At 47.7% G+C, this 22,455-nt stretch overlaps 2 protein-coding genes across 3 annotated transcripts; both read left to right on the top strand.

Moving 5' to 3' along the window:
• Positions 1-103: 103 nt before the first annotated feature.
• SRP72 (signal recognition particle 72) lies at positions 104-14,266 on the top strand. 2 transcript variants are annotated; one of them, XM_080591871.1, is made up of 19 exons: positions 104-307; positions 956-1,076; positions 2,914-3,037; positions 3,836-3,979; positions 4,765-4,876; positions 6,650-6,681; positions 7,296-7,420; positions 7,514-7,571; positions 7,770-7,901; positions 8,297-8,425; positions 8,933-9,005; positions 9,584-9,648; positions 10,072-10,171; positions 10,637-10,736; positions 11,333-11,410; positions 12,048-12,185; positions 12,435-12,472; positions 12,804-12,963; positions 14,011-14,266. In XM_080591871.1, exons 1-19 carry the CDS (start codon positions 187-189, stop codon positions 14,183-14,185), a joined length of 2,025 nt encoding a protein of 674 aa, XP_080447997.1. In that variant the 5' UTR covers positions 104-186; the 3' UTR covers positions 14,186-14,266. The 2 variants fall into 2 exon arrangements, with proteins under 2 accessions (XP_080447997.1, XP_080447996.1); XM_080591870.1 differs by having other exon boundaries at positions 109-307; positions 10,072-10,167; positions 10,633-10,736.
• A 1,797-nt stretch (positions 14,267-16,063) lies between these two features.
• ARL9 (ARF like GTPase 9) lies at positions 16,064-22,400 on the top strand. The gene is made up of 4 exons (XM_080591895.1): positions 16,064-16,247; positions 16,901-17,069; positions 19,930-20,105; positions 21,195-22,400. The coding sequence occupies exons 1-4, from the start codon at positions 16,122-16,124 to the stop codon at positions 21,372-21,374; spliced, it is 651 nt and encodes a 216-aa protein (XP_080448021.1). The 5' UTR covers positions 16,064-16,121; the 3' UTR covers positions 21,375-22,400.
• Positions 22,401-22,455: the final 55 nt, after the last annotated feature.

Raw genomic sequence — 22,455 nt, 5'->3', positions numbered from 1 at the left:
TAACCCCCCCTAACCCGGGACCGACCACCCCCCCCCCGCTCCCTCAGCGAGGCGGCCGAGGCCCGGCCCTGCCCGCGGCTGCGGGGCGGAGCGCGGCGGGGCCCCGGTGCCGCCCCCGGGACGTGGCGGGGCGGCCTCAGGGCCCTTCCTCTTCCGAGGGCAGGGCGGAGGGCTCCCGCTGACAAGATGGCGGCGGCGGCCAAGGCGGCCACCGCGGCGGCGGCGGCGGCGGCAGCGCTGTGGAGCGAGGTGAACCGCTGCGGGCAGAACGGCGACTTCGGCCGCGCCCTCAAGTCCGTTAACAAAAGTGAGTGCCGCCGCCATGGCGCCCTCAGGCGCGCGGCCGGTGCCCGGTGGGGCTCCTCAGGGGGTTTCGTTGGGCTAGGAGGGGGTGAGGAGCCGGGTGGGGGGGGCTGAAGGTCCCGTGTCCTGCCCTGGTAGGTCTGAGATTTGGGGTCACGTAATAAAATCGTCAGAATTTCTCCTCGGTCTTTCTCTGTGTCTTTTTTTTTTTTTTTCTGGCAGGAAGTGTTAGTATGTAAAACGTGTGCTTGTCTAGAGTCGTGCTGTTCTTCTACGTCAGGCGCTTTTCTTCCTGCGTGTGCTTTATGTGGCGCCGAGACAGGTTTTGGCACCGTGTCTTCTGTCTGGAAGCGAAGTGCCAATGAAAGGTTTGTTCAGGTGCGCGCAGCTCCTTCGGTGCAGCTCTGTTCCGGGTATATTAGCAGAGCGGTCATTTCCAGTAAGTTCAGTGTTTACACCAGATTCTTTTACATTAGCAGGATTTCGTTCATGGTCTGAACCAAGGCAAGCCCTGCCAGGACCCTTTTAAAATGATGTGACTGTTTTCTTTAAAGATTTTTTTTTCCAACTTTAACAATGTATGTCTCTTATAAAGCACTAATGTGTCTGATAACGAGTGAAATCATCGTGTTTAAACTGTTTTATTTTCCAGTACTGCAGATTAGCAAAGACGATGTGACTGCACTTCATTGTAAAGTGGTGTGTCTTATCCAGAACGGGAGTTTCAAGGAAGCCCTTAGCGTAATCAACACCCACAGTAAAGTATTGTCCAGGTGAGTTGTGTCTTGCTGTGGCCTACAAGACATGAAACTGTAAGTCCCTGAGAAGCTGCTTCAGCTGGAAGGACTGATTGACAGCAAAATCAAGAGCAGGAGGTGCTCAGAGCCGTTGGAACTGGGGTTCTCAGTGAGACACTGATTTGCTATGGGTGTGAGAGATGGTCTTGATCGGTTTGAGACAGGCTAATGGCTTGCTTTTTCTGTTGAAGAGATTGGTCATGGAGGTAGCTGAAAACTAGAAAAAAGACAAATTATCCTTGTTGACATGGGTGAGCTCCATAGCTGGGACAAGGGAAGAAGACTTATTTCATGGGAGTGAAGAGAGGCAGGAGAAGCCCTTGCCAGTGGGAGCAAGCTGTTAGCTTTGCATGGCTTTCTCATCATACTGCTCCGCAGGGTCCTTTTCTTTGCCAGCCTGATAGTATTCAGCTTTTGTGGTGGTGCAAATGCTTTGTGCGTGTTCTCAAAAATCAGGACCTTGAAGACAACTTGAGATTTAGAACAAGTCAAACTTCTGTATTCCCTTTTAAGTCACTAAGTAGATTTAATTCTCTTCTTAAGAAAGATGCTCTTAGTGCAATGACTAAGATAAAAATTGCTACCCAAGAACTGCCTGGCAGCAACATTTTTGTATTTCAGATGCTATTGTTAAGGAACTTCCCAGAGAAGTGCCTTTTAGTATCAGAGCAATGAAGCTCTTCCATGTTTATATAAGATAATAAACATTATTACCTTATTCACAAACTCCTCCTTTCCTGGGATGAAAGGGGTTTAATTTAAGTCTGTAGCTTGTTTTTTAGTATGTGATGGGGACAGGAGAAATTTCTCTGAATATAACTGGCTTCAAGTTTTCTCTTTAGCTTGGCAGTACTGTGTGTCTCTATGTCCTGCATAGCGGGGAAGGTGGTGGTTCTTGTTCTGTCCTGAAGTTGTCTTGTCCTTTACTCATTTTTTCACTCATTGTCCCACTCATTTGTTTTAATTCTTAATGCCATTTGTGTTTTTGTTCGTGGTTTTTTTTTTTTTTCAGACTCCCCTAATACTCAGCTGGGCTGAGATCATTTTAAATAGGGAGAGAAATGGCTGGTCACGAATGTCAGTCACTGCATTTGTGGCACTAGTGATGAACTGAGGGAATTGCTGATTAATTTTCTTTTGGCTTAAGTGGTAGCTCAGGGGATAGCTGGAGCAGAGCACTCAAGGCTCTGCTTGCTTCATAATGTTTCCCTGCTGCTGTGAGCTTGGCTTTGAAGCCGATTTTATGCTGACATCAGCAAACACTTTTGCTGCAATTGCACTGTACTGATATTTCAAAATAGGTTACTGTTAGCTTAATATCTAACAGCTAGGAGGAGCTGTGCTTTATACCACTTCCTTTCTCTCTCTGTGGGAGTTGATTATGTGTCTCTGACAGTTTGCAGTGACAATCTTCTGCTGTAGTGATATGCCTTCTCCTAGGGAAGGAGTCGCGTAATGAAGCTTGCTGTTGTTTTGCCTTTAAACTTGTTTCACATCACCAGTAGGAGGTCTGGGGAACTGCTGACTGTGTAAACATCTGATTTGAAATGGCGCGTCAGGAGACACCAGAAAAAAAGAAGGCTCATCTTTAAGATGAAGTTTTAGTATTTCTTCTCTGGTGGATACAATGTAGGTTAAAGATAGTTACAGCACTTGACAGATGAATTATTCAGTAATCTGGGATCATGCGCTCACCTCTGGTGCTTGGCTTTTGGGAGCAGTGCCCAATTAGGGCTGCAGGTGTGTTCAGGTGGGTGAATGCTGTTGAATGAAGACTCCGTGTCTGCTATCAGCCTTTGTCTTGTCATTGCAGTGATGTTATTGCCTTCGAGAAGGCCTACTGTGAATACAGGTTGAATCGTATCGAAAATGCTCTCAAGACCATTCAGAGCGCCAGTCAGCAGACGGACAAACTGAAGGAGCTCTATGGACAAGTGGTAATTACAAGCTTTTCTTCCTGGTGGCAGTTTCGTATGGATGCCTTGGCTCTCTACTCTAATGTGGGGCAACTATGGAGACAGAACTACCTTCTTTGTCTTAAAGGCATGGAGGGGTACAGTTTCCAGCTGCTCCAGTTTGCGCGAAGCCTCAGCTGTCTGTAGAAGACAGACTAATTTTCTGACTGCCACTGAGCCAAAGCACTACATTCGTGACTCCCTCTCCCTTCCTGGGTCTGGCCTGATCTGGTTTTAAAAGCTGAGAGAATGAAGGGTGGAGGTTGACTGATCAATTTTTTTTTTTGTGATTAAGCCCTCTTAATCTTTGCCATCAGATAGTTGTCCAGGAATGGTTTGTGGGACCTGATGTCTCAGGCATTAGAGGCGAAGCAGAAGAGCTGTTTCTCCCAGGTTGATCAGAACAGTTTTGTGAAGACAGTTTTTGGCTGTCTTCTCTCAGTTGCATGAAAGGCTGGTCATTTCTCTTTTCTTGTAGAGAGATTAATTAATTTGAAAAAAGGCTGTCTGAGAACAAAAGCTTATAAAATGCTGCTTCTAAAGAAGCTCCTTCAGGAGTTACAACTCTGCAGCCTTTATATATATCTGCTCTTATTGCTTGAGTCCTAGCAAATAGAATTTGCCCATACGGGTAGATGCAAACGTTAGTAATGCTCAGCCTAAAGCATATGATGCTGTGCTTCTGTCGATCCATGAGGAGGGAGAAAGGAGGCTGCAGTTACTGGCATAAAAAAAGGCAGGGAAATGCTGTTCTGAAGGCTAACCCCCTCCTGTTCTCAGCTGTACAGGTTGGAGCGTTACGATGACTGTCTGGTTGCATACCGGGATCTCATACGCAACTCCCAGGATGAGTATGAGGAAGAGAGAAAAACCAACCTCTCTGCGGTTGTGGCAGCACAAAGCACGTGGGAGAGAGTGATGCCAGTAAGTGTGTGCTTGTATGCGTGTAAGAGTGGCAGCCAGGGAACAAAGGATCTGGAGTCTTAGATCTCTAAAGGATGGAAATGCATTTCTGACTCTTAATGACTTCTGTGTATATTCAAGATCATCTAGTGTTTTCTCCTCTAGAGGAATAAATGCAGTTATTGTTCATCGGGCTAACAAGTTATACTTCATCTTTGATTTCTAAGAACCTTGTTAGTAGATGACACGGTAGAGTGGGTGCATTTCCCTGAGCCTGCATTAAGCAGAACACCTGTGACAAGTAACATTTTCCTCTGTCTCATTATGCTCTTGTCCAGGGTAAAGCTAACCGCCTAGACCACCCTGTCATGACTGGGAATATTTTTGTTAATGAGTAATGCAGATAGTGATGTTCTTGTTTTTCAGAAGTCTTTGTTTTGGAGATGTGCATGGCACGCTCAATTTTCTGTTCAGTGTTTCGGATCCTCTTCCTAGTTCTCTAGGGTAGTGGTTCTTACTCATCCTCTTCCAGCAGCATAAGCAGTCCCCAGGTTCAGGCTGGAGTTCAGTTGCTGCCTCGTTGATTGTGTCTGACTTCACTGTGCAGTATGAAGGAAGATCCTTTGCACTGTGACTTAAAATCTGCCGGTTGTATACCCTTTGAAAATTGCCTCTAAAGTATAGGTTTCTGTAGAAAACTTATTTTGCAAGGAATGTATGTGAAGACTATAGCTTGTGTCTGCAGCCTGTCGAATCTGTATAGATAGTTACTGTTTATGCTGTGATATGTCTGTTTTTCATGCTAGGAGGATCTGGGCCTTCGAGAAACTACTTACGAGCTGTGTTATAACAGCGCATGCGCGTTGATCGGGCAAGGAAAGCTGAACGAAGCCATGAAGAAACTACGGAAAGCAGAAGGTAAAATCACGGTGAGGTGTGAGAAGCTGTGTGTGATAGAAGTAGTTACTTGCTCTCTCGACACCCTTAAACAGAGAGAAAGAGGTTTGGACTGTCAATTTAAAAACTGATCAAGAGCAGAATTTTTTGTAGGTGTCCAGGTGATTCTGGGCAGAAGTGGTGTTTTTGTAGAAGCGTTCTTCTGCAGCTCTCTTCCAGAGCCGCACTGCATGTAGCATCTCCTGGCTCTTTTCCAGCCCCCTGATTGGGGTGGAATCCCTTCAGCAGTTTTTTTTTGAAGTGGGAAGCACACGTGAATGTGATTTCTTCTTGAAAATGTTTAATCTATTCTAACTCCTGGTTTTATTAGTCTGTATGCATATGTGTGTGTGTATATATATATGTATATAATGCTGAGGAAAAAAATATTTTTCTTTCCAATCTGTTTGTTCTTGCACATGAATGTCAGTTCTATCCTGATTTTGATGATAGAATAGCAGCTCCCCCTTACAACTGTTTTGAGCATGTGTAATTTTGGGGGGTTAGTGAATCAATGTGCTGTTTATGGTAGTCCTTTGGAGAGGAAAACAAGTGGTTGGTTTGAAGGCTGGACCGTTCGGTGGATAAGGAGCTGGCTTGAAGGCCTAACCCAGAGAGTGGTGGTCAGTGGCTCTTGTCCAGGTGGAGGCTGGTGACGAGTGCTGTCCCTCAGGGGTCTGCCCTGGGACCGGTACTGTTTAATATCTTCATCAATGACATAGACAGTGAGATCGAGTGCACCCTCAGCAAGTTTGCAGATGACTCCAAGCTGGGCGGTGCAGCTGATACACCAGAAGGAAGGGATGCCATCCAGAGGGACCTGGACAGGCTGGAGAAGTGGGCCCATGGAACCACAAGAGGTTCAACAAGTCCAAGTGCAGGGTGCTGCACATGGGCTGGGGCAATCCCAGACATGAGCACAGACTGGGAGAACAACTCGTTGAGACCAGCCCTGCAGAGAAGGACTTGGGGGTTCTGGTGGATGAAAAGCTCAACACGAGCCAGCAGTGCGCGCTTGTAGGCTAGAAGGCCAACTGCATCCTGGGCTGCATCAGCAGGGGAGTGGCCAGCAGGTGGAGGGAGGCGATTGTCCACCTTTTCTCTGACCTTGTGAGGCCCCACTTGGAGTACAGAGTCCAGGTTTGGTGCCCCCAGCACAAGAAGGATGTGGGGCTGTTAGAGAAGGTCCAAAGGAGGGCCACAAAGTTGATTAGAGGGCTGGAGCACCTCCCCTTTGAAGAGGGGCTGAGAGAGCTGGGGATGTTCAGCCTGAAAGAGAGAAGGCTCTGGGGAGACCTCATTGCAGCTTCTCAGTACTTAAAAGAGGGGAGATTTAGATTAGATGTTCGGAGGAAATTCTTCACTCAGAGGGTGGTGAGGCACTGGCACAGGTTGCCCAGAGAGGTTGTGGATGCCCCATCCCTGGAGGTGTTCAAGGCCAGGTTGGACGAGGCCCTGGGCAACTTGATCTAGTGGGTGGCATCCCTGCCCACGGCGGGGGGTGGGGTGTTGGAACTGGATAGTCTTTAAGGTCCCTTCCAACCCAAGCTGTATGATTCTGTGTTTTGGTGAGATACATGAGAAAGTTAAGAAGTGACTGATACTTGTACTGAAAGCTTTTCTAGTGATGCAGAAGTTTCAGGATCAGTATCTGCAAGGGATACGTGAAAACAGTATGTGCTCCCACGTGCTTCTAGGCTGTTTTTTTCCCCTAAGCGTTCTAAATTCTGTTCTTCCATTTGTTTTTGCTTCTAGAGCTGTGTCGCCAGTCACTCTCAGAAGACACTGTAAGTTGTTGATGTTGTTCTGGAAAGTGTTTACTTTTCACCAGCATGAATGAGGGTGTGGTCATAAAATGTAAAAAAATAAAATAAAATAGCCAGATGACAGCCATTGCTGCTAACGTGGTATTACCCAGCAAGACACGCCACTGCTGCTGGTACCAGCTGGTGAGGCTGGAGCAGCAGCAATCGTGGTTGTTGCAGAAGTGTAACACCACAAGTTGCTGCTGTGCTTCTTGCACGGTTGCACGTGCTGGTCGAGGCGGGATGGTTACAGGTTGTTTGGAACCTCCCCGTGACCTATGCGTGCTATGGGTGAACACGCTGACTGGGTGATGGGAAACATAGGTGGCTTGCAGCCACTGGTTGGCTCAAGCAGAGGGGTAAATTCAGTGCGTAAACTAAGGGTATCTTCAGACTTAGAGTAGCAGGTGGAGCTTTCTTTTCTCGTGGTTCAACCCAGATGTGCTTGTATTTGTGCTGTGGCTTCACGTGTAGTGGCTGGGGTTCTTTGTTGCTAATGCTACTCAAGACAGCTCATAAACATTTGCCTGCAGAATGCTGAAACAAGGGAAAGAGACTTCAGATTGCAGCTTTTTTTTCCCTTGATTTTCCTTCAGGACGTGACTGAGGAGGACATCGAGGCTGAACTGGCCATTATTCACGGTCAGATGGCGTATATCATGCAACTGCAGGGTCGTACAGAGGATGCCCTACAGCTCTACAATCAAATAATCAAGTTGAAGTAGGAGCTTTTCTAAAACTGGTATTCATTCTTCCATCTGTAGAGAGACCACTGGTTAATAGCAGTGTGTTTTCTCCTTTTTTTTATCTGCAGGCCAACAGATGTAGGACTACTTGCTGTCATTGCAAATAACATCATCACAATTAACAAGGTAAAGAATTACCTTGCTCCTTTCAGCGTGGCCCTTCCTCGTGGCTACTCAAGTCCTCTGTTTCTGTGAAAAGAGGGGGATAATCGGGGAAGACTTTTTCCTAAACAGTAGTTAAATCACAGACCCAGAGAACTTCTCTTGTTGAAGTAATATATTGAAATCATGCTGTGTGATTTTTTTTATTTTTTTTCCCCCCAGGACCAAAACGTTTTTGACTCAAAGAAAAAGGTCAAGCTGACCAATGCGGAAGGTGTTGAGCATAAACTCTCCAAGAAACAGCTCCAGGCGATTGAATTCAACAAAGCTTTGCTGGCAATGTACACTAACCAGGTAGGAGAAACTGATCTGAAGTAGTTGACTACAGACTTAGCACCCTCCAGAGGAGTTTGACTAGGCAAAAATGATGTGCAGCCAGTAGGAGATACAACCACTTGGCTTAGGCACGTAGGTGGGGAAAAATCCCTAAAAAATAGAAGAGCCTGTTGTGTGGTGACTTGAGCGTTGCTGTAGGGAGTACAACGCGGAGATGACTAGGATGAGATGGAATGGGTTTGTGGGGTTCTTAGATGCATCTGAACTGCTACTAAGAGGTTTTGTTCTTGGCTCTCTGTACCTGTTTCAGGGAAGCCATTGCTAGCAGCTGATCGAAGGTATAACTGGTAGGTTAGTCCTAAATTAGGTGCTTGCAGAGGTTGAGCAAAGTATATTCTCTTCCCACTTCTCAGGCGGATCAGTGCCGCAAGCTGTCAGCAAGCCTGCAGTCACAGAGCCCTGAGCATCTGCTCCCTGTGCTCATCCAGGCTGCCCAGCTGTGTCGTGAGAAGCAGCATGCCAAGGCCATAGGGCTTCTGCAGGTAAGTTAAGAGAAGTACTCCTTTGGTCTTGCTCCCTTTAAACTTGTTCTGTGTGTTCTCTTGCACGCTCTTACCCTTTGTTTTGTCTCATTTAAATACCCAGGGATATCTGACTGTGATTATTATGGTTTAGTTTAATGCCTCTGGAAAGCATTTATACCCAAATGAGCCATGCTGCTTTTAAAGGGAGATAGTTCCTTTGCACCTCTGATATTTGTTAGAAAACTTCTTCTAGGGTAAGCAGTGGGCTCTGTGGCTCTACTCACAAGCAGTTTACAACAGCCTCCTTTTGGAAGGAATGAGCAGTGTAGGATTGAAATCTGAGAGGACACTGGGTCGCTGGCACAGTTTGGGGTCCTTGTCTGCTGCATGCTGAAGCCTGCATGTACTGGAAAGCTTTCCTTGGCTCTTGACAGCTTCCTGGGACTGAGCATGAGGTCCAGTTCCACCAGAGCAGCAGCCTGGTGCCCATGCACGTGCTGAGTTGTTCTATCCTCTGATTCCCAGGACTTTGCAGAGCAGCACCCTGCCAACGCAGCTGAGATCAAACTGACGATGGCCCAGCTAAAAATTGCTCAAGGTATCCAGTGTCTTCCCTTCTTGGGAAACTGCCAATACGTAATAATGGTTTAAGGCTTGGGGGGAAATGGGCTTTAGGGCAATTTCTGCTGCAGTCACTCTTGTGGTAGGTGCAGAGCAGAGATGCTTTCAGTCAGGTATTCTATAGAGAGAGCTATGGCAGGATAGACCTTATAGCTTAGTGCCTGGATGTTAAGGCTCCACAGATCCCTCGCAGAGCTACCCACAATCTTTGTGAATGATAGGGCTGAAGCTGTTTTGGGGCAAGGGGTGTCTTGGGAGCAGAGTTGGGGCTTCTTGATGGTAATATTCCTGCGTAAATTCAGAACTTGTTTGCAAAAGGTTGCTCCTGATCCCCTGTAGGATGTGGCAAGGGCAGGAAGGGGGGTCCCCTGTGTGAAGGTGTGTCCTTCATTCCTGGAAGTGAGGGAGATAGTTTTAAGGAGGGGATTGTTTTGTCCCCATTGTTTACTTTTGGCAGGAAGTAGTGGAAGTTCACAGGCTAGTCCCTTGCCCTGTCCAGTAGCCAGGATGAAGTGTCAGCGTGGCACTAAGGGCATGTCCTTCCCTCTCTTACAGGCAGTGTCACCAAAGCCTGTATGATTCTGAGGAGCATAGAGGAACTGCAGCACAAGCCTGGTATGGTAAGTAAAACTCCTTGCTCTGGGTCACCTCTAGTTGTGTTTAGGGTGTCTGTACCTCATTTCTTCAGCACTGATTTTTTTTCATGGCTATCGGGGTAGAGACTGGGGGAGAAAAAAAAGGTTTCTAGTGAAACTGTGTCCAGTGGCAAGCAAAGGAAGTGCCAAGACAAGAAATTTTTCTGTGAATGCAGTCCTAAGCTTGTACTGTAAGAGAAGGATTGTTGGTGACATTTCTTTGGGAGGGACTTAGGTAGGAAGTTCTTGCCTGGGTATCCTGCCTGTCACCGTAGCTGCTTTTTAGGGACAGAGCAAAAAGCTCACATTGACTCTGTCTTGAGGAAATCTTGTGAATTAAATGCTGACTCTCTGTGTACAGAAAGCTTGTGTGAGGATCTGTTGTAAGCTGCTCTTGAACGTTTGCAGGTGTCTGCGTTGGTGACAATGTATAGTCATGAAGAAGACATAGACAGTGCCATCGAGGTCTTCACACAGGCTATCCAGTGGTATCAGCAATTCCAGGCAAGTCAGTCCTGAGGAGCTAACGTAGTCTTTTCTAGGTAGTCCAAGCTCAGCTTTTCCCACTGATGCACAGCCTCAGCAGTTCATGCAGCTGGGGTTTTGGAGAGCTACGAGCTCCTGTTTTGTAAGCATTTGTTTTATCACTGCTGTATTATTTTAGATGTGTTGCAAAGAAGGAGAAGCAGATCCTTGCTTTTCCTGTCAGATTAGGAAAGCGGGAGCTATGGGTGCCCAAATGTAGCAGTCAGGCCTCCTCTCTGATTAGGAAGCACTGTGTATCAGTGAGCAAGCTGCCTCATCCCACACAGTCTTGCCTCACGTTCTAGAGTGCAAAGATGGTCTGCTTTCTGTATGATGGTGCTAACTCAGTTCTCCCTGGCCAGGTCTCTGGGGCATTAAAGCCAGCTAGAGCTGGGCTCCATGTTGTGAAATTAAAGACCTAATTACAGCTGCTCTGTCTTTCAGCCAGAGTCTCCTGTTCACTTGTCACTGATAAGGGAAGCTGCTAACTTCAAATTAAAGCATGGCCGGAAGAAGGAAGCAATCAGCGACTTGGAGGAGCTCTGGAAGTGAGTTGTGTGGTTGCTGAACAGGGAGGTCTGCCCACAGACCTCTGCAAGCTGCCTGGTGCCAGGTTGTTTTTGACAATGTTGGTTCACTAGCAGCCCTCCTATAGAGTTGCTTTTGTGCAGAGGTTCCAATGCAAAGCCGTGTTTGTGAAGGCAGGGGATCATTCATTTGGTCTGTAGCTGATGTTCACTTGAAAACCTGATTGACTTGTCCAGGAGGACTCTTACGTGCAGTGAAGGTTACTTAGGTGACTGGGACACGTGGTTTTTTTCTAGTGCTGCATAAACCATGGCTGTCTAAGTTTTCATTTTTTTTTAATTCACTTGGTGGGATATGAGGGAGTTCTGTTAATTTGCCTTTGCAACTGGAACTTCAGGGGGTTTTGTCTTTCACTGCCTGCTTTGTGATAGTGTGATATCATCTGCTCCTCTCTCTGCATCAGTGATGTTTGGTGATGGTCTCTGTAGGAGACCACAGACTGGCATACCTGTCCCCACAGATAGTAGCCGTGCTCTGGTAGCATGCAACAGGTGGTGATACCAGGCTTTGGGATGAGTGTATGACTTGATCCTTGGTTTTTTTTTCTTCTCCAAAGGCAAAACCCGAAAGACGTGCACACTCTGGCACAGCTCATCTCTGCCTACTCCCTTGTGGACCCTGAAAAAGCTAAAGTGTATCCTTTTGGTGCCAAGGCATTTGGGCATTGCTTCCTTGGATTTCAGTTGTGTGGGGAACTTGGACTCGTTCTCACCTGAAGAAAGGCAAGGAACATCTCCAGTTGGGTATCCAGGCCAAGATTTCTGGAGCTGCTTTATTTTCTAACTGGTGTGATTACTGTGAAATTCCACGACCGTTTTGTCTTTGGCCTCCTCTCTGAGATGTGGTAATTTAAGACTATGAGGAACCAAAAATAGGAGCTTCTCCATCTTTTCTGCTGCCGTCTTGGACCTGTGGTAGTAATGCAGAACTGTGCCCAACAGAATATGGCTAAACTCTCCCTGACCCAAAATGTCAGGTTCCCATACAGCTTTTGCCATCTAGAACAGCTTTCAGAGTAAGTTGCTGCTTCTGTCCCCCACCTCAAAGAAGGGAAAAATGAGGCAGAGGGCAATTAAGCAGCTCACTCCAGGTTGGGCAGGGAGCTGGGGCTGGCCCTGTAGGTCTGCCTGGTATATTGCCATCAGGCTGAATTTGTTCAAGCTGACGTTTTCTTTTGGTACCTGAACAAAGATGGGTGTTTATCTTTGGTTGCTGCTTGCCAGTTGCATGTTACCTGTTCTGGTTTGCATCCCTGAACTCTTCCTTTGCAGTCTCAGCAAACATTTGCCTTCCTCGGACACCATGTCACTGAAGGTAGATGTTGATGCCCTGGAGAACTCCCATGGAGCGACTTATGTTCGGAAGAAAGCTGGGAAGCTCACTGGAGACAACCAGCAGAAAGAGCAAGGGTAGCGTGCTGCTTTGGCTGTGGCACAGTCATTCTTTGGGATGGCACGAGAGCCACACCTGATGTGGTAGGGGTATTGGTGTAGCAGACGTGCTGGTGGAAGGGGAGCCTGTTGTGTAACTGCAAGGAGCTTCGGATAGCAGCAGACCAAGTTTTTGGAGAAATGGGGATGGTTTAGCTTCTTCCAGAACTAGCTTTTGGTTGATTTCTCTGCTGTGTCACAGTGGCTGTTTCCCTGCTTGCTTTTCAGACAAGGGGAGGTGAAGAAAAAGAAGAAGAAGAAGAAAGGTAAGTTGTACTTCCTAGACGTTGGTAAGGCACAGATCCAGGGAGCTGGCCAGATTGGTTCTTCTGGTAGCTAACCTTGAGCTCCCTGGGAGCTGGAGCCCTTTGCTGGGACTAGTGAACTGAGGTGTTCGTGACTGATCGCTCATCCTGTGCGGGGCGTCTCTCCACAGAAGTGAGGGCAGCTCCCTGACAGGACATTTGCAATGTAATGTGTTGTGGGTTGCTGGGGTCTGTGTACTTCCTCTCTGCTGACAACCCCTGTGTGTCCCTTGTTGACGCCTCTCTAGCGTGTTGACCCCCATCTCTCTTCCTGGCACTGGCTATTCTGCAGGAAAGCTGCCCAAGAACTATGACCCCAAGGTAACTCCTGACCCTGAGCGGTGGCTTCCAATGCGAGAACGTTCCTACTATCGTGGACGGAAGAAGGGGAAGAAGAAGGATCAGGTTGGCAAAGGAACTCAGGGTTCAACCACAGCTGGTTCCTCTGAACTGTAAGTACCCGTTGCTGGGTTTGGTGTGGGGAATGACTCCTGGGTGGCTCGGAAGTGTGGCTTTGTGCTTTCCTGTGGCTCTGTCGCCTCACCAGCCCTGGGTAGCACAACTGAAGCTGCAGTTTGTCACTTGAACCTTCTACCAGGTGCTCTTCCAGAAGTTCCCTGTAATTAACTGGGAACCAAAATGATATGGTAGGCATGCTTGAAGGTGCCAAGGTGCAAATAAAATCCCGGAAGTCTTTTAATGTGCTTTTCTTAGCTTTGAAGACTAGATGCCCCCTCTCAACCTATTGCATGCCCCCTCTCAACCTGTTTGCTTTTGTGTTTTGGTTACTGGAGAACCGTTAGCCATTATTTGGGAAAATACTATACATCCCTCTAACCTGATCTTGGTTTGAGCTGGAATCAGGGTTTTCCTTTATGTATGAGTCCTCACAGCAAGCTGGTGACTTACTAGCATCTGGGAGAAGGAAGTACGTTTAAAATAATAGTAACATAGGGAACTGATAGTTGTGGATGATACAGCTCTTCTTTATACAGCTGTCTCTCAAAGTGGAAGCGTGAAAAGCCTTTTGTGGTACTGTTAGTTTGAGCAGTGTTTGCATAGAGAGCTGGCACAAAGGTGCCTTTGTCATTAAGGAGAAAAAAGGATGTTGGTCTGCAACTGCGTATCTGGGGGCCCTAAAAGGGTTTTCTTGCATTTGCATGAGTGTCAACTGTCTGTTCAGAAGTTGAAAGCCTTGCTTTTGTTGTTGGGATTTCTGCTGTCTGATGAGCATCAGTTAGAAGGTGATTGCCTGTCCTTTGAGACAAGTTCCCATCATCCATCAACCCTTCTGTGTACGCTGAAGCTCATTTAAGATGAGCAAGATCTCCTTGCTTGAGTGCTCTCACATCCATGGTGGTGTTGTAATGCTGTTTTATATGATAGCTAAACTACTATATCTTTTGCTCTCAGCTTCCTGCCCAGCTGTTGCTACAGTGCCATATCTTGCAGGTGTTTGTGAACCCATGCGGTGTGTTTTTCTCATGTCCTCCCTGTAGGGATGCCAGCAGGACTGCCAGCAGCCCACCTACCTCCCCTCGGCCCGGCAGTGCTGCAGCTGTATCGGCTGCAAGCAACGTCATCCCTCCCAGGCACCAGAAACCTGCTGGTGCCCCAGCCACCAAGAAGAAACAACAGCAGAAGAAGAAGAAAGGGGGTAAAAGCGGATGGTAAAAAGCAAGATGTGTAACCTCCCTCCCTCAGTAGGTGATGCTGGTTGCATAATAAAGGTCAAAAGCCAGTGGTGGTGAAAGACTCGTGGCATCCAAATCTCTCTGTGCTCTGGGAGGAGATGCGCTGGTATAGACACCATGATATGTCTGCTCACCAAGTTGTCTTCCTTACATTAGTTCCCGCTGTGGCTCATCTTCCTCCAAAACCGTGTTAGTATGGAGCATAAATCAGAATAAGGAGCCCCACTGAGTGTGTTTGGGGGGCTGCTATGCCTCCTGCTCTCAAGCAGGAGGCCTGGGGTGCTACAAGCGGGAGCAGCTGTGGTACTGTCCCAGGGGAACAAGGGTGGGTGAAACAGACGATGGTCTTATTTGGTTCTCTCTTGTGCCTCTGGGGAACTGCATTCCGAACTGTAAATACACACAGAGCTTGTAGCTTATTTCTGGAATGAGATCTGTTCCATATGTGCAGCCCCAGGAGGTGCATGCTTCCCAGCTCCTGCTCCAGCTCCTGTTTTAGTTGTTAGCAGCAATTACTTGCTGGGACAGCATACCGGATTTGCGAAGGCCTGTTTTTGAGAGTAGCAAGCTCCCTTGAAAGTTGGAGTAGTGATGCCTTGCATCTCTTCTCTCCAATGCTTTCACCAACTGCAAGTTAGAAGCTGGGTTGTTGGGCTTAATGTTTAGCTACATCCTCCAGTGAGGGTTAGGAAAGTCCTCTTTTCTTCATCAAGCTCTAACAGCCCTCTCTGCAGGCTGATTTTCATATTTCCCCTTTCAAGACTGCAAATCTAACTTCTCTGCTGTTGCACCCCTCCCCAGTCATCCTTGCCACACAGTGCCCTGCAGCCTGGGTAAAATGGTGCTGGTGGCATGGGACAGGGCTTCATACTGCAGCAGTGAGTTTCCTGGAGGTGTTAGGATAAGGAGAGGGGAAAAAAATGATTTTCAAAATATTTAATTTTGCTTTGGGTTGTGTGCTGTATGTATGCCAGGCAGTTCTCCTGGACAACTGCGTGAAGGAACTAAGCAGTTAAGAGCAGTCATTTTTTATCAACAGCTAAGCAAAGAGCAGTCAAATGGGGAAGGAAACTCTGGCCTGGCTATGGCATCTGTCGATTCAGACGGTAAGTATGGAGGGAGCTGGCTGTTACCATAGAATTCAAATGCAGCCTGTAGAAAGAAATCTGTCCACGTTGCTTAACTTCCAGAGGCGTGGAATAACCAACAGTGTCTTGAAACATTAGATTTATGCTACTCCAGCATGTGCTAGTCAAAGCATTTAGCAGAGTTATCTGACAGTGCCTCTGCAAGCACTGTCCTCAGTGTTTTGTCCTAGTTAGTAATTGACCACCAAACAGCACAGGCGCAGATGGTCTTGAGAAACAACATACGGACTAGATTACACAGAAGATAATCTGAGGGGGAAGAGCAAGATTTAAGATGAAACATGGCAAAGCATGTGGTGACTGACCTGGTGTCCCCTTTTCTGCTGCCCTACTAGTGGGCACGGCAAAGTGAGAACTAGCTGAAGCGAGGCGTCTGGTTGTGGTGGTTGCATTGAAGAAACATTGCCGTTTCCAATGGAGGCCGTTGGTGAGATGGAAGAAGTGCAGCTGCTCTCCTAGCACCCTACCGCTAGCCCCTCAAACACCTCTTGAAACTTGTGCTTTAGCCCGATGCTTGCAAAACCATTTTTCCGTGCACAGACTCGCAGGGGCTAGAAACAGCGCTTGGGAGCCAGCCGTCAGCTGTGAGCCCAGCAGGTGAAGCCGCCTGTACTGAAGGGATTGAAAACCCACGCCGCCAGCGCTCCGTGGGTGCGGTGCAAGCATGCGCGCGGGGGCGAGCCGAGGACGCGCGTGTGTGCCTGCAGGGGGAGCCGTGTCCCCGCCGGCCCCGGCAGGCTGCGCTCCCCCGCCGTAGCCGGGCCGGCCATGGGCAGCCGCCTGCGGCCCGCGGCGCTCTGCGCGGCCGCCATGGCCATGGCGGGCGGCGCGGCCCTGGCGGCCTGGGCGTGGGCCTGCCTGCGGGGCCGGGCACCGCCGCCCGCCGCCGAGCAGGTACCGGGGGCAGGCCGGGGCGGCGCCTACGGGGCGGGGAGAGCCCCCGAGACCGGGGCCCCTTCCCTTCCCTTCCCTTCCCTTCCCTTCCCTTCCCTTCCCTTCCCTTCCCTTCCCTTCCCTTCCCTTCCCTTCCCTTCCCTTCCCTTCCCTTCCCTTCCCTTCCCTTCCCTTCCCTTCCCTTCCCTTCCCTTCCCTTCCCTTCCCTTCCCTTCCCTTCCCTTCCCTTCCCTTCCCTTCCCTTCCCTTCCCTTCCCTTCCCTTCCCTTCCCTTCCCTTCCCCCAGTTGTGTGCCCACGTACCGCAGGGCAGGCACGGGGGTCTGAGCGAGCCCTGAGGCAGGGCACCGCGCAGTACGGCTCGTGTGTCGGAGGCCATACCGCAAAGTGCAGTTTGTTCCTCGTGCATGTGAACGCGCAGCCTCGCCCTGAGGCACGCTGCACTTAGCGGGCTCCTCGGATACAGCGAACGATGTACTTCTACCCCAGCGGCCCAGCAGGCATCCTTCCCTTCGGCCTAAAGCGGCTGCCTCTGTTCTCTCCGGACAGGCGTGGATGGATGCCTTGCTGTGCCGCCTCCTTTTTTCCCCGGCCCCACTAAGCTTGGCACGTGCCCCGGGTGCCTGAGCGAGTGTGCCGCCTCTTGTTTCACAGGGTAAGCGGCAAAGCAAGCAGATACTGGTGCTGGGCCTGGATGGCGCAGGGAAGACCAGCGTTCTCCACTCGCTGGCAACTAACCAGGTGAAGCGCAGCGTGGCTCCCACCCAGGGCTTCAATGCCATCTGTATCAACACCGGGGAGTCCCAGATGGAGTTTCTGGAGAGTGAGTGAACTTATTTTGGTACAGAACATGGAAGAAGTTCCTATCCTGTGTGCTAGGGATCAGGCTTATATTTTAAAGCCTCATATTTCCTTGTGCCTGCTCCGATAACACAAAACTCTGATTATTTTCTCCTTGGAGATTCTGCTTTCCCACCCTGCTCGTTTAAGAACATTATATGCTGGTGTCAGAGGAGGTCTGTGCTCGTTCAGCTTGTCCTCCAGGGACTTCTGCTCTGAGACAGAGAAGGCTAACAAACCTGATTGTGTGAAACCAGCCCAAAGCAGAGGTGTCCCTGGTAAGGCCTGTGTTGTGGTCTGCAGCTTCTGTTCATTGTTCTGTTCATCGTACAGCTTCTCCTTGGTGCTCATGCCTGACAAGGGCAAGTGTAAAGGAGGAGCAATAAGGTGAAAGAGGAGAACATAGAGAGCTTTTCTTTCTACTTTTTCTTCAAAAACCTATCTGGGGGCCCTGGAGTCAGGTCAGTCCCTGGTATTGAGAGGCTGACATCCTAACCTCATCGGTGCTAGCTTTCTGCAGGGACAGAGGCTGCCATTTAGTTCTTCATGTTTCTGTGTTGTGCTGTGCCAGTTCTTGACTGGCTGAGTTGGCAGCTAGCCCAGGAATGCCTCAGTACCTTTGTCAGCAAGCATAAAGCAGTTGTGTTGTTACTAGGCAGATGGTATTTAGGATGTGAGGATGAAGTCTCTAAGGCAGAGCGTCGTTCCCAGTCCTACTGTGGAAGTCTCTGCACCATGCTAGGGAAACCACCTCTTCAGAGATGCTTACAGTCTGTGTCCCTCTCCGTGTTGGTATTAGACACTTGTATGTCTCACTGACTTTGCTGGGAATGAGGTGCTCTCCAAGCTAGAGAAACCCACAGTATTTCTGCTGCTGCCTGGAGGTTGCTTGGGCCCAGTGCAGTGCAGAATTGCTGTTTCTGAGTCATCCTTCCCTCTCTAGTCCAGGTTGGTAGTGACTGAGATGTGTTGGCTGCGATCTGACCCATGGGAGATGAAATGTCTCAAGCCAGTTTCAGACAGGTAAATCCGCACATGGTGCTCTAATCTGTTATTTACCCAGTGTGTACCATTGCCTAGACCAGGGGTTAGCAGCCTGCACTGTGAACGTGTGGCTTATAATGATCTTCAGACAGTAGGGTTTTTATTTTGCTAGCCTGGACAGATAGAACAGTTCTTTTTCTTTGTACCGTCATGTAAATAAGTAGGTGGAACCTTGCCTCTTCAAGGGATAGGAGCTCCTGGCTTCTGCTGAGTTGCTACTGGTTTGGGAAAGAAAAAATGTTCACTATGAGGTTGCTGACCCCTGGTTTATGCTATGCATGAATGCACTGAACAAAAAGAACAGCGATGAGCATACAGAACGTCACAGTACAGAGTCAGAGGTATCTGCCCCAAGCGTAATGTCAGTTACAGTCTGTTGGCTCCTTCCCACAGCGGCAGACTTGCATCTGCGGGCAGAACTGCACTGGGGCTCTTGAAGATGAGGCACAAACCCCCTAGCAGGGAAATGTTGTTTCGCTTTGTGTGTTCCTGAAACTGCTAAATAATTTTAACTTAAGGCAAAGTTGCTTTGAAACAACAAATTTACTAAGGGCAGTAAATTTGATAGGCTGGGTAGCAAGTCAGTTTTGAAAAGAGTTCCTAAATAAGACAGGAAAGTATTATAGGGAAACCTAAATATATTGCTTTGGAAACTTGCTACAGTTGGAGTCAAGTCACCCCTGTCTCTTGAGCCTGGTGTTGTGCAAAGTACCTTCACACACACACCCCCTCCCTGCCTTTGATTGCCTAGAAGTGATAGACCTGGAGAGCTGAAAATATACAGAATCACAGAATGGCTGAGGTTGGAAGGGACCTCTGAAGATCATCTGGTCCAACCCCCTGCCAAGCAGGATCACCTAGAGCACATTGCGCAGGACGGCATCCAGGTGGTTTTGGATATCTCCAGAGAAGGAGACTCCACCACCTCTCTGGGCAGCCTGTCCCAGTGCTCTGTCACCCTCACAGTAAAGAAGTGCTCTCTCATATTCAGATGGAATCTCCCGTGCTTCAGTTTGTGCCTGTTGCCTCTCATCCTGTCGCCTCCCTGAAATGCTTAATATACTGTAAGCTATTCTTGCTTCTGTTAAACTCAGCACCACTGACGTTCTCAGATGGGAACAGCAATCTGAGCCACATGGCTTCACCACAGAATTGTTATAAGCCCTGGTTTTGAAGGTGAATAGCTTTTTTCCATAGCCAACAGAAAAGAGTCTGGGTAGAATTGTATCCTGTGCAAAGATTTATCCCATCACCTAAGGATAGCTCAAAGAGTCTGCTGGAACTTGATTTTTATCTCTTCCTAAACACCTCTGGTGCTTTGACAGTACGAAAGCTGTGGGAGTTTTGAATTAGTCCATAGTGTAATACAAATCTGATGAGAGCCCTCCCCATGCCAGAATTAAATTTCTCTCTAGGAAATTGTAGGCCTGCTTTGTCTTAAGGTGAGATGGGCATCCCCGTGAAATGGGGACATTCTCGCATTGTCCTTCTGGACACTGAACCTTTTTCCACTGTACCTTCTGGCTTGAGAACAAGACCCATGGGGCAGAAAGCAACCATAAAAACAAACAAAAAATGCAACTCAAGAGCTTGCAGTGGAAAGACTTTTATTTTTTTCTGAGCATACCCATAAGCCTGCCTCAAGCGGGACTTGACTGAGGAAAATAAAGCTATTTCTATTCTCATATACAGTAACGCAAATTACTTGGGTTTTCAACCCAGAGCCTGCTGTCTGGACCTCCGGGAGCTGTGCTGCTTGGATTATTTGGTGAATCTTGTGTTGCTGTGTTCTCTTCCAGTTGGGGGCGGTGAATCTCTGCGTTCATACTGGAAGATGTACCTGCCCCAAGTGCTGTTGCTGATCTATGTCGTGGACTCAGCTGATCATGCTCGACTGCCTGTGGCGAAAGAGCTGCTTCATCAACTGATCGAGAACAACTCCACCCTGCCAGTGGTGGTTCTGGCCAACAAGCAGGTAGGAGTTCCCTGCCCTTGCTTGAGCTTGGGCTGGCAGCAGCTCCGAAAACAGCAAATAAAGCTTTTCAAAGAAGGCCACATGCTGGGGAGTTTTCTGGGGCACCGGTTGACAGCAAAGGAAAATAATCTGGCGTTGAGTTTTGGATCTGTAAGATGAAGATCCTGTGCTCAGAGATGGTGCAAAACAAGCTGTGGGTGGAAATAATGGTGAAAACTGCTGTAGAGTTGCAAGGCTTGAGAGCAGCAAGGGAGACCGCAGTTGAGCCTGGGATTAGGTTTCTGTTCTGAGTATCTGTCCCTGGGTACTGCTTTACCTAGCAGCCCCCACGTAGCAAAGCACAATTGTTTGCTTTTACATTGCCTCTTTAGTTGCTCCTATGGTTGCTTGCTGAAATGTAAGAGAAGAGGAGCTTTCTTCACAAGGCAGTGTTTTCTTCTATGATTTCTGTGAAAGTGTCAGTGACTGATACCTGTAGTAGAACTGCGGTATGGTCAGATGACAGAACAACCCAAAGTCTTTAAGCACCGATTTATTTTCATTTTTATTATTTTTATTTTTGGAGCCACGTGCTTGGTTTGTTCTCTGTTACCACCTAAAGTTCTGGTAACTTAGATGTGTTACTAGCAGTCCTTTGTATTAGTCTTGTAAGTCTTGGCTTCATCAAACAAATGCCACTGCTGATTCTCTAGGTCCCTGAGACAGAAGTGCTGGGGGCTGGGAAGGTAACGAGGGAATGACTGTTGTATATTTGCCCTGTTCTTGTAACTCTGTGTGGAGTGCTTGGGGTCTTGGACCAGCAATACTTCTTTTCTAGCTTGTACAGCTAGTCTTATGTTATTATTGGAAACACTGAAATAACTGGAAGCAGAGCTATACCATTATTTATTTGGGAAGAAGTTAGGTTAAGGATAAACATTTTGGTTCCAAAGCATGTTAGGGCATGGGAACACGATCTCATAAGGGTACATAGAAGAGCAGTGCCCCCAGATATTCTGACACCCTTCCCCTCCCTGAGGAAAGGCGCAAAGCAGGACTGGTGCCGCCACCTCTTGCAACTTACAGGCTTGTTTTGGTTTTGTGTATCAGGACCTCGAAGGTGCATATTGCATCACAGATATCCACGATGCTCTGGCACTGTCTGATATCGGGGACAAGAGGAAGATGTTCTTGATTGGTACCCACGTGGCAGAGGATGGCTCAGAGATCTCCTCCAGCATGAAGGATGCCAAGGAGCTGATAGCAGAGCTGTTTTTGGAACTGCAGTGACAGCTCTTTTCCTTCAACACAATACTTGCAGCTGTGGAAGATAAGGTGTTAGTATATGGTCGGTTTGCTGCATGGCAGCTGAAATGTAGAAGTACCTTTTCCTTGTGGGTGTGGAATTCCTCCGCAAATGATGTCTAGTTGGTAAGAAAATCTATTTTATAATGTTTTTAAAATACCTTTGGAAAATAATATATTTGTAGCCTATTTGTAGGGGAAAGTGAAACTCTCAGACAGCAGAATTAGGGGTATATGTAGCTTAGGCTGAGATGGCCCCTTGCCAGGTTGGAATTAACCATTGACTCTAATGAGACAAAGTTGTATCCAGTGAATTTAACCTGGCCTGATGTCTCAGGTTTAAATTGAATTATATTTACTTCATAGGTAATGGATTTTACAGAACGCTGTTAGTAGAGTTGTTCTGTTAAAAATGAGACCACCCCTTGAGAGTGTCAGAAATTTAAAGTCCTGTGACAGAACTGCATTTTTGACAGTGATAATTTTTGTTGTTGCTCTGTAGGGGCTGACTTTCAGGGGAGTGACAAATTGGTAATTTCTGGAAATCGGGCTTGTTTACAGCTTTTTTAGTGGGTAAGAAAGACAAGAAAATTAAAGCAATAAAGACATTAAAAATTTCTTTGCTTACAGGGAAAAAAAAAACAAAACAGTGCAATTTAAGGTAGTGACTGAAAGCATTTAAGTTAGGTTGGCACCAGAGGTTGGGAGAATCCATCAGTTTGAGTGGCTTATTTTGGTTCAGTCCAGATTGTGCTTGAGCAAGCAGTGTTATGGGTGAAAAATCTATCACTTGGAAAGTGATTTCTGTTAGCACAGCAGATGAGGAAGATGAGTTGGAAAGGAGTGTTACTTTCTCAGTGTCAGTGTCCTTGTAATTACACTCCAAACATGTGATTCAGGTTCCAAGCAGTACTGCAAAAGACACGTTTCATAACCAAATGTATTATACAAATTTTTTTTCTAGTTTTGTCCTTTGTAACAGATGCATAAATCAGAAAATTTTACTCTTAACGGCTGGTCCGGGTTTCATTTACTTCAACAAGGAATGACACAGCAGACCTTCATG

Source organism: Anser brachyrhynchus (assembly GCF_964034855.1).
Source record: "Anser brachyrhynchus genome assembly, chromosome: 4".
Taxonomy (NCBI): domain Eukaryota; kingdom Metazoa; phylum Chordata; class Aves; order Anseriformes; family Anatidae; genus Anser; species Anser brachyrhynchus.
This window is presented reverse-complemented; position numbering and strand designations above follow the sequence as displayed.

Coding starts and splice junctions, on each gene's coding strand:
- SRP72 (XM_080591871.1), top strand. CDS start 187: ATGGCGGCGGCGGCCAAGGCGGCCACCGCGGCGGCGGCGGCGGCGGCA. Junction 3,038..3,835: donor AGGAGCTCTATGGACAAGTG/GTAATTACAAGC, acceptor TCCTGTTCTCAG/CTGTACAGGTTGGAGCGTTA. Junction 11,411..12,047: donor GACCCTGAAAAAGCTAAAGT/GTATCCTTTTGG, acceptor CTTCCTTTGCAG/TCTCAGCAAACATTTGCCTT.
- ARL9 (XM_080591895.1), top strand. CDS start 16,122: ATGGGCAGCCGCCTGCGGCCCGCGGCGCTCTGCGCGGCCGCCATGGCC. Junction 16,248..16,900: donor CGCCGCCCGCCGCCGAGCAG/GTACCGGGGGCA, acceptor CTTGTTTCACAG/GGTAAGCGGCAAAGCAAGCA. Junction 20,106..21,194: donor TGGTTCTGGCCAACAAGCAG/GTAGGAGTTCCC, acceptor TTTGTGTATCAG/GACCTCGAAGGTGCATATTG.